Genomic DNA, 11,223 nt, shown 5'->3' with positions numbered 1-11,223 from the left:
GGGCGGGGGCCGCGCCGGGCTGAGGGGGGCGGCGGCGGGCTGAGGGGACCGCGCCGGCCCGGCTTCAGGTGCCGCCCTGCCCGGCCCGCTGCCGCCACCCAGCCGCGCGTGGAAGCGGGACCCGCCAGAGCGGCCCCCACAGAGGGTCGGGGCGGGAGGCGCCTGCGCTGCTGCTGTGGGACTGGGGGGTTGCACTAAGCCTGTGCCGCCCCCGAGTGCGGCCGCTGCCTGGCTCATGAGGGGAGTACATGTACCGCCTGAATGCTCGATGTCAGCAGATTATTCGTCAAATAAAAAAGTTTGGTTTGGTTGGGTTTTTTTTCACCATTCTGTGACTGGAAGCACTCATGCAATCACACACATGAAGCGGTTTAGGAAATGGCTCTTTTTATTCGCTGCTGCTTGGACTCCCAGTAAGTGTACGGATAACTTCAGTCCTCGGCAGGTTGTTCCCTCACCCCGTGCAGACAGGCAACACTCAATGCCCGGCTGCGAGGGCTGTGGCGAGTCCCTCCGCGCTGGGGGCAGCGAGGGGCAAGCCTGCTGGGGGCACGACAGGGCAAGGCCTGGTCTCATACTGCTCACAACTCCCATTTTCCTGCAAGAAGTCCTAATGGAGCACACAGCCACCCACACCCCGTGCCCCGCACCTTTGTGATAAAGTACCAGGTAATTCTAGATCGATTGCTGTGATCTAGGATGGATCCAAAAGCTATGGTGCAGAAGGAGGATTTGGGCATCATCTGTCTTGGAACTGAAAGCCCCTGATGTGTCTGGAGTTTTGCTGTGGCAAAAGTCTGTTGAAGCCACCCTTCACAAAGCACACAGACTAAACCCTCAACTTCCTGGGCAAGCGGTTTACTCACGAACCAGTTGTGTAGAAACAGGAACCACTGTCTCTTCACCCTCCATTCCCCTGCAGCCCCTAAACACGTACCAAAAAAACTTTTTACCTCATACCAACCGACCTTTGCTTAGTCCTGGTCACTACCTTCCTTCAGTAAAGGATTTCAAATGTCGGAGCCCAGGAAAGGACAGCGTTCACTTACAGCCCTACTACAAGGAAAGATTTCAGACGTAGACCTGTCCTCAGTCCCTGCTCAGTAGGTCCAGCAGAACTTTGCTGCCCGTGCTGGCCATCTTTGTGCATGATGAGGAGCGCAGCTGCCTCATTTTGGGGTTTTGCGGCTGCCCTGAGCACTGGTATTTGTTTCGGGTGTCATTCTAAAACCTGTCATAAAAGAATTTCTTCTTCATTTTTATCCAGAATCTTACATTTAAAAAGCCAAAATTCTTACGTGGATGCCAGCTCCCATTTATCATGGTTCCCTTCTGAAATGTCTGTATTTAGAAAACTTACTCCGAAGTCTTCTCAATATTTACTTCTTGCCCTTTAAAGGAAGCTCAGAGTGTATTAACAAGGCTGCAGAACTTCTCTCTTCCTGTAAGTTACATGTGATTGTGGAAATTCCCATGTGATATTCTTAAAAGAGAGGAAACGTTGGTGTGGATTTGCAGGTTTTCACTGCAACGTAGTTCACTACTGAAATTTTAAACACAAGTATTTACATACATGTTAGGCAATACAAGAATTTAGCTGCTGCCTGAAAGTTAACTTGTGCCCATTCATAAGTATGCACTGTGATCATAAAATAGAGTCTTTAATTTCCTGCCCCTCACCAGACTATGCAGTGTGGAATGTTTCGTGTAAAATGAGCTATCGGTGTCAAGCAGCCATCTCAGATGGGGCTGGGGAAAACAGATCTGCAGTGAGATTTTTCAGTACCTTAATCCTGAGGCATTTTTTCCAGCGCCTGCATTCTGATACGTTTCCCACACACCTTCTGACTCTAGAGGAAATGAAATACCATCCCTGGGAAGTGCCAGCAATAAACATACACATGCAACCCAGAAAAACAGGAAAAATATAGTCTACGGTCTGACAGCCGCCCAATGCCTGCTGCCTTGAAACGGGGACAAAACTGCCTGACCCAGCCTTTCACTGAGGAAATTATAATTCCGTCTTCCCAGCAATACAGATTTGGTGATTGCGTTCCTAGCCTCTTTCAGTCAGGGACAAAAAGTGACAAGTTCTGGATTTGAATACACTGGATGCCCACTTTAAGCTATTCAATCTAGCAAACCCTCTTAATTCATCTCCCCAGTGTAAAAAAATGGGAATAAATAAAAGGCTCTGTGATAACTAATGAACTGAGGGCTGTTCATTTAAAATCAAGATCAGCAAATCTGAAAGTTGTTAGATACTGCTTCACAGGAAGGTGAAATGCCTTAGCTGAACATCATCAGCTAAAACAGAATATACGAAAAAACAAGCCAAGCTCAACTCCTAGATATCTTTAGTCCATTCTGAGTAGAGGTTTAGCTCAAGCTTCAACTTAGCAGAAGTTTAACACAGACCTGTGAGAGTCTCAAAACATTCCTTAGTATGCAGGTCAAGTTGATTTACAGGTTGTGCGCGCTTTTAGATTGGAGTTATTTGTATTTCAGCCAGCACACTGCTTTGAATAGCCGTCCTGCTTTCAGCTGGGATAGAGTTAATTTTCTTCTCAGCGGCTGGTGCGGTGCTGTGCTTTGGGTTTGGTGTGAGAACAACGCTGGTGACACACTGATGGGTTCAGTTGGTGCTGGGTGATGTTTATACTAAGTCAAGGGCTTTGCCGTTTCTCGGGCCCTGCCAGCGAGAGGGCTGGGGGGCACAAGGAACTGGGAGGGGACACGGCTGGGACAGCTGGCCCCAACTGGCCAAAGGGATGTTCCACACTGTGGGACGTGGTGCTCGGTGTATAAACCAGGGGGAGTTGGCCGGGGCTGCCGACCGCTGCTCGGGGACCGGCTGGGCATCAGTCAGCGGGGGCTGAGCGCTGGTATCGTGCATCACTTAGTTTCTTTTCTCCCTTCCCTTTGGATTGTGTTCCTCTCCCCTTCTAGCTCCTTTTCATTATAAGTAATCCGGTAACTAAAAATAAACATATCTGAAGGTGAATGTATGACTTGCTATATAAATGTGCGTATATATATATTTATATAACCAATTCCAAGTGACAGTTGTTAACAAATTCTCTAAAATACTATATACAGTGCTTGTGTGGGATGAAACCATGTGAGAGGATTCTATATGAATAATATACTTGAAGGCAAGAACTTTTTTTAAACCAGTATTACTTACAAAGATGTTTTGGGGCATGACAAACATTGGTTTATTGCTATATTAGAATCTCATTTATTTATTGGTATGACCAACTTGATTTCTCTGGGTCTTAGTGCCTTAAACCATATTCTGGTATTTACCTTATAGTAAAAATGAAAAAAAAAAAGAAAAATTAAAAAAAAAACACCATCCCAAAAATTCAATGACTGCTTTACCCAGAAGAAGCTAGGGCAGTTCAAGAGATGCAAAATGTGCTGGCATATAACTAAGGAAGTTTAAGGTCCTCTATAGTAACTGTCTGTTGCGCATGCTCTTACCACATGCTAGGTGAAAGCATGATAGTATCTCATGTGTTGTAAAATCCCAATGTAAATTACTTTGTGGTATTTGGTTGCTGTAACCTTGTTCTGCATGCAAAGTATGTCTAAGGCAGGGCTAAGTCATTTGCCTGTCATTAACAACCCTCCCAGTGGATGGCCATGGCTTCAGTGGCTTGTCACTTCACAAAAATTCAGTTTCCTCAAGTGAAAATGTCATGTTTATTGTCTGCCTTGTGCAATTTCTTCTGCCTTATTTTTAAGTTCCAGATGTTTCCAAGGGTGAGGCTAGGGAATAGCCCTGTGCTAGATCAAAGCCTCTTGCCATTTTGCCAGGGTGGTGAAATCTGTGACTAATTTCTGGCTTTTTCTGTCTTTGCAGAAATTCATCCACTGTGGTAGTGCAGGATCTGGGTCTGAGCATTGGAGACAAGGCGGTGGGGCAGGATAAAGGTGCTAATGCAGGAGGACGGGAGAGCAGCTCATGGCCAGCAGCCTGGAGTGGTGCAGGGCCCACGTTCACCTCTCTGCAGGTGATGCATGACAGAGGAGCTGCCTGGTTAAATGTTGCTGGTGGAAGATTAGCTGGAAGACTGGATGACTGAAAATGTAATGGACGGATCCCCCGTGAGTTTTGAGCTGTCCCCTGAGCACAAAAGCCGTTGACCCTATGAGACTCACATAACCCTCTTTCCTCACTTCCACACATCTCTGAGGTAGGATGTGTACTCTTCCTCCCCAGGTAAAACAAAACAGTTGTAAAAGATTATTTTTACAGAAAAGGGGTGATCCTGGTGCCATCGGGACAAGCGTCATAGACAGTAAGAGAAGGCAGTGCCATCCCAAGACTACCCTGAGCATCACTTTGAAAGCACAGAAACCCTGAGAAAGGAGAAGGTCAAAAGATCACGTACAAACAAGATGCGAAGCTATGCAAGTCTCACACTGACTTGTGTTCCTCCTTGTGAGACTGTGGGATGCCCCTGTGCATCATGGTGTAAGTTTAAGCTTCCTCATACTAATAAGCACTGCTTGTACGGGGTGTGCCCTCTGTTACGTGCCCAAGGAGGTTCTTGCTGTCTGCAGGGCTCTCTGAGGGCTGGAGGTGCTCGGAGGAACAGCTGTGCTTTCTTGCATAGACAAGAGGTATTGTGGGCTGCAAGGGGTGTGCACCTACCAGCTCGGAGTAGAGCCCTGTTGGGTAATAAACTCTGTAAGCAGCAGAATTAAGGTAGAAATAGCAGAATCATTTGTTATTCCAAAAGGTGCTAGCGCCAAAGTAACAGTGGTACCATTAACAGCGGCCTTGTGACGCTGCCGTCATGACACTGTCCTGAGACCACCGCAGGGCACAGGCACAAGCTGTCCCTATGCCAGCATGCGGAGCCATCGCAGCCATGATGCGGAGGGTTGGTACTGGGGAAGTGTCGGACACCCTTGGGTCTCACACGTGTCCTTCCGGGGCTCGCCAGGGTCATCTTTCTGCTGCTGGTTCCTGCGGATTCCTGGGATAAGCTGTAGGCTCCTGACCACAGTGACCCCGTGCCAAGCTCATGGGGATGGCAGGGGCTCCTTTCCTCACAGGGCCAATGTGAACAACACTAGGAAGCTGATGGCGTAGGATAATAAAACCTGAGAAACTGTCATTTAAAACTCTCCAGAAAATCCATCTATCACATACACAGATGCTCCTGTGGAGCAGCTGAGGAATTTGGGCTTGCCTGGTTTGGAGAAAAGGAGGCTGAGGGGCGACCCCATTGCTCGCTGCAGCTCGCTGAGGAGGGGACGTGGAGAGGGAGGTGCTGAGCTTTTCTCCCTGGGATCCAGTGACAGGACGCGTGGGGATGGTTCAAAGCTGCGCCAGGGAGGTTTAGACGGGATGTGGGGAAGCATTTCTGTACCGAGAGGGGGGTCAGACGCTGGCGCAGGTGCCCTCAGGAGCCGGCCGATGCCCCACGCCTGCCAGGGCCTGAGGCACCTGGACAGAGCCCTCAGCAGCGGCCTCGGGCCCGGCCAGCCCTGCCCTGCCCAGGCAGGGGGCTCGGCCGTTGCTGTAGGGCCCTCCGATGGGAGCAGCCCGTGCCGTGCGGTGTGCCCTGCCCTGAGCCATGCTATCCCGTGCCGTGCCGTTCCTGCGCCCTGCCCCCCTGCCCGCCCTCCCGTGCCGTGCCCCGCCGTGCCCCGCCGTGCTGTTACAGCACCGCCGAGCGGAGCGGGCCGGGCCGCGCCCTGCGGCGCCACCTGCTGGCGGCATCCGCGCCGCTGCCTCCGCCCGCCACTGTGGCGGCGGCCCGAGGGGACAAGAGCGGCCTCCTCCGGGGACCCCGGCACGGGTGGTGGCGGCCACCCCAGCGGCGACTGTGGCCGTGCCAGGGCGGGTCTGGCCCCGGCGCGGGGCAGGGGCGGGCGGGCGGCTCAGCGCCGGCAGGGCTGGGGGTGCAGTGGGCGCCGCGGAGCCGAAGGCCGCTGCCAGCAGGACGCCATGTGAGGTCACCCGGCCGTCGGTGAAGGCTGCAGGGCACGTCCTGGGAGGCAAAAGAGATTCTGGCCCAGGTCACACGGTGCCCACCACCCAGTGGATCCAGTCTGACATCTCACTGAGCCTTAAGCCGAAGGGATTATTACTCATAAGTACCTTGGGCTGGGGAAACGAAGGCACTTCTGGGAGTCTGGCCCGCTGAGCTGTGGGGCTGGCTTGTGTCAGCTGCAGGAGCAGCTGGGCAGTAACTCCTAAGGGAGGTCACAGAGACCAGAGGAGACAGGACCCCCAGAGAACAACATAAACCCCACAGCCAACACCCTGCAAACAGCACCACCAGCCAGCCGTTCCCTGCTGACTAGGAAAACCGTAGAGCAACGTGGGGTCGGCAGCGCTCCGCACTGTTTGCCTCAGAGCGATGGCGAAGAAGCGATCCCTGCAGCGCTGCGCGCTGGAGCACGGGCAAGAGCCTTTCATCCCTGGGCTGCGGTTGCTTGAGCGGTGGCCGAGGAGCCTGCGTGCTGCGAAGCCACGAGCAATACAAACAACTGTTGTGCAAAGCCATTACTTCAGCCAGTACCTAGAAAATTTTGACCAGTTCCCGCTGGCTTTTTTAGTAGGCTCAGCTCAGTTTGCTTTAGGTGAAAATGCTACCATCTGCTACAATTATATAATTAACCTTCATAGTTCAGGCTTAACGATGCTCATTAAGGTTGAGTGTTTCTATTGGCTGGGTGCTGTCGCTAGTTTTGCATGGAATGGCAAAGGCAACTCTAAGGGCTGTAGTTCGAAGCATAATTAGCGCTATGTGAGCGCTTTGCAGGGGCATGGGTGAGGGAAGGCTAAGGAGTAGGTGGGAGCTTTGGTTTACTCTGTGCTAAGGCTGGAATGTAATGAGCAGAAAAGGCCTGTTGCACCTGGGTCACTAATAATAACCAGCTACAGAGGCGTGGCAGCAAATTTGGAATGCATGTCAGGAGATCACACTGTCATCCACTGTTGGCTAGGTGACTTCCATTTCCTCAGCCAGACCTCCTCTGACCCCAATTCCCAATACTTCTTCATTTATTGAAGAAATTTCATTTCTTCTTTATTTCTATTATTAATTAAGTAGTGTACTTTTGCTGCAGGCCTTCCTCAAACAGTTTATAAAAAAAAAAAAAAAAGCTGCAAATAAAGTATTTGATTGAAAAAAATGCCCAGGCTCAAAACCTATGTAGCTTAGTTCATCTGTGTGTGTAATACTCCTAAAAGATTAGGTTGTGATGCCATAAAAATACGTAATTGCTGTTCATACTGTGTTTAACTACAGCCATTCTCTGACTAGATTTGTCCAAGAGGATCGCGTGTGGTTTCCCCCATCGTTTCCCATGAGCTACCTGACATACTCTAAAAGGTCAGACTCAACACCTCAAATACACGTAGAAATAATCTGCATCACAAGGTATGTTACAATCTTCCATAACCCAACAATTTATTTAAACTTACATCACAATGAGAATCTATTAATAAAATACATCAGTTCACACCAGTCTGCATTGCCATTTTTTAAGGGTAGGCATCTTTCTTCACTTTATATTAAAACTTTATAGAGGTAAAAACTACTGCATTGTACCCGCGGTTCTTGAAATTTATTGTAACATTAGGCAGGTTACAGAGGAACTTTCAGAGCTAATTACACTTCAGTTTACCTCACATTTTTGGCACATCTGAATGCTTTTTATTTTCTTCTTAACATAAAATAATTCTATAGCAAGTCAGAGAATCATTGACATAAAGCATCACTATCCAATGGCAAGTGCTGCCTAAAAGCGTACAAAAATTGCATCATTTGGTTACAAAATAGATATTCTTAGTTCTTTATCCCAGCGCTTAACAATGAAGTGCCATGACAGAAAAGGGCCAGGAACAGGGCCAGCCTCGCTGAGCTGTTGCTGGTCACTTTGCTGCAAGGCTTTGCTTAAATAAATCCCAGAGTGATGTGTTAATAAGATGTTGATGGCTTTGCCCGGCCAGTCAAAATCATTCCTTTTAAAGCACCCTCCAGCAGGTGCGAGGCTACGAGTAAATGTCACCTTCTCTCTCACACACGTTGCTGCTCAAGGGACAACGTGAACACTGCTTTGGGTGTTGTTCAAGAGCGGCCGTGTTTCTGCAGGCCTTGACAGTTCACTGGTACAAATTGTGCAGTAGAGCACACAGAGGGCTTGCAAGCCACTGCTTGGTCTGGATCTCTTCCGCCTGGCACCATAGCAGCTGCTTCTTCAGAAATTAAAGTGTTTTAAGCAGGAATGAAATATTAACGATAGTGGTGTGCCAGGCGCATATTTGCACAAGTCTCTTTGTGCAGTTAGTTGCGTGGATTTTTAAAACCTGTAGGTTGTGGATTTGGGTGATTTTGGTTGCACACTGCAAACACCAGCTGCTCCGAGCTTCTGATGTGATATCCAAAATAAAGAGCAGTTCACAGTACTTGCAACTAGCATTAGTTTTTCCCTGGCTCTTGAGCTGTACAGTTTCAATCAGTTTGGTACATTTAACTAGCAATTGTTTTATGTTTCACTGATCGCAGGCTCCACAAACTGATACTTATTTTGTGGGACAGCATTATATTGGCAATGTCCCTTCTGCTCAAGTTGCTCTGGAAGTAACAAAGAAATACGAATGAACTGCTGCAGTTAAGGAGAGATTGATGTAGCAGAATGCTAAGCATGTTGGAGCCTCCCGGTTGCACGATGGCTAGATGGTCACTTATCTTTAACGGGAAGCAAACATTTATGCTTGTCATGGCAGGGCTGCGTTCTGTGTAGCTTTCCCAAGCCCCAGTCAACAGCCCTGTTTGCTTGATTCCGCTTTCCTACTCACCCTTTGCCGAAGCGCCTGATCCGGAATCTTTTTTGTGAGACCAATGAGCATTCTCAAAAGGAGCTTACAGCTGCTAGGAATCATCTCTGGCTACCTCTCTTAAAGAAAGAGGAATTGAAGAAAGGACCATAGTACTTGCTATTGTAGGGAAAGAAAGAAGTTATGCTGATAATGGAACGCTTGATGGGGATGTTTGGAATAGAACAGTAAGAGAAAATTCAAGGTATCCACGGTGCTTTTTGCATGTACTTACTGACCCTGAAAGGCAGCCCTGCCAAAAACCCTCCAAAAATCAAACTCACTCCCAGAGTCAATTTTTGCCTCACATTCACAGTGAGAATTTATCCCTGCATTGATTTCCATTTCCTGTTCAGCGCTTGCTCTGAACACAGCTCAAGTTAACGGGAGTCCTTTGGGAGACACAAGTGTAGGATACAAAGCAGTGCAGAGGGAAAAGCTTTGGCTGATTTGGTCAATCTGCACCGAACGTCAGAACAGGACAGGATGGAGCTGTGATGGCTCTCCTTGTGCAGAGAAAAGAGTGCTGCTAAGGTGGACAAATGTCGGCTGAACACCTTCACATGGATATAGTGCAACTTCTGCTCATTTAAAAAGCTGTGGAAAAGTAGCCGACTGCTCGGCACCAGCGTGTGGATGAACAGGCAGCTACAGCCCAGCTTACACCCATGGCTCAAGTGACAGTGGGAGTCAAAGCCGTTACGCTGCAGGTACGTTCTGGCACCTGCAATATTTTCGTGCGCTTTACAACCTTTGCAAGTTAAAGTGTCAAGGCGTGACAAACTATGTAGCAGTGCATTCCTTATATTTCATATACAAAAAAGGGATCAAGGCTGGGAGCAAGAAGGCACAAACTTGGGAAATAACATAGCTGAGGAGTTTACACAAAGGTACTACGTCATTTATTAGGCATTACTTAGCACTTATTTCACATTTTGCCCCCAAATTTCCCAAAGCGACATATATTTCCCCACTTCCTTTCCCTTTGTCCCCTTCTTTTGGATAAAGCTGCCTGTGCTCTATAGGTACAGTTGCTGCAGAATATAATGTGAACACAGATAAACACAACATACACAGCAGAAAATGTATTATAGTATTACAATAGTCAAATAATGTAGTTAGCCTCAAGCTACGGCAGTGTCTACGTGCTATAGGGAACCAGTTCAAGAACAGCAAGCGGAGCCACTGTACAGGAACAAAACGGCGTCGGCAGTGTTAGGCAGAGCAAGGGACCGAGGGGGAGGCTTTCTCAGGGTGCCCGAGCAGGCGAGATGGCTGTCAGCCGGGGGGATCCGCTCTCTTAGGAGACCCACCCAGAGCTTCAGAGATTTCTTCAGCCTGTATCGGTTCTGTGGCGGGTCCTTGGAACACCTTTACATTTGTTCATTGTGCATACACATAAAGTCACCCCCACACTTCTCCCGTTAGGCTATGTTTTCTTTATATATTTTTTTTTAACTTTTAACTTTTGATTTTTTTTTTCTTACAACTGTTAAAAAAGTTTCATGGTAAAAATAACTCACTATATGATACATATACCCAAAGTGGTGCGATACTTTATATAATAAAAGATGAAAATAGTCACTTTCCATAATAAAAATAAGTTCTATTTTTTGCTTATTTTACAATATACTTAATAATTTTCTTCTTCTTCACTCTGAAAGTAAATAGGTCCCATTTTGATAGCGCTTCTGAGTCGATTAAAGTGGCAAGAGACTGGAGAATGGCTTATAAGCATTTCGAGCAGCCGCATTCCACGTGTCTCTCCAGTTCTTCCGTGAAGGTGGAGCCATCCACGCATTGGAAGAAGTATTTCCGCCTTTTGCTCCGGAGAGGAACGCAGCACTGCCCGTTGCCACAGCTGCCGCGGCATTCCAGGCGGGGTACTTTGGAGGCAGTGGCACACGACGTGTAGCCCTGCTGCTTACGGACTACTTCTCGAATTATGTCTCCTTGGCAGAGGTTCTCTGGTAAGACAACAGAGACGTAAAGGAAAAAAAAAAATGTGGTAACTATTTTGCCAGATATTCCCCAAATGCCAGTGATCAGCCCTGTACTTGTATGATATTCAAGGCAAACAGATGGCATGAGAAGGACCTTAATCTTTTACTGCTTTGTACCTGCCATCAAAACAGAGCTTGTGTTACACAAATGTGTAATATCCGCCACAAGGCAGAGGCCAAGCAGGCCTGCTGGCTTTGATCAGCAGTTCTGGAAGTGCTTTAATGAATGCTGAGTGTTGAATCCTGCAACACTCCTGCAAAATATGAATTACTTTTACTGTGTCTGCTTCCCAGGATCAAAGGTCAGGCTGCTCTGCATGGCATTAGCAATCTGGGATACCTGCACGTGTCTGTGCTGTTCTGCAGTCACTC

The 11,223-nt window shown here is 48.1% G+C and overlaps 1 protein-coding gene across 1 annotated transcript in view; it reads right to left on the bottom strand.

Moving 5' to 3' along the window:
• Positions 1-7,414: 7,414 nt before the first annotated feature.
• SLIT3 (slit guidance ligand 3) overlaps positions 7,415-11,223 on the bottom strand; it is a 531,529-nt gene continuing 527,720 nt past the window's right edge. The window contains exon 37 of the mRNA XM_027779712.2: positions 7,415-10,815. Within this exon, the coding sequence (XP_027635513.1) occupies positions 10,577-10,815 (239 nt within the window). The 3' untranslated portion in view covers positions 7,415-10,576. The remainder of the gene's footprint in view (positions 10,816-11,223) is intronic.

This window comes from Falco peregrinus, chromosome 8, assembly GCF_023634155.1.
Source record: "Falco peregrinus isolate bFalPer1 chromosome 8, bFalPer1.pri, whole genome shotgun sequence".
Classification (NCBI taxonomy): Eukaryota; Metazoa; Chordata; class Aves; order Falconiformes; family Falconidae; genus Falco; species Falco peregrinus.
This window is presented reverse-complemented; position numbering and strand designations above follow the sequence as displayed.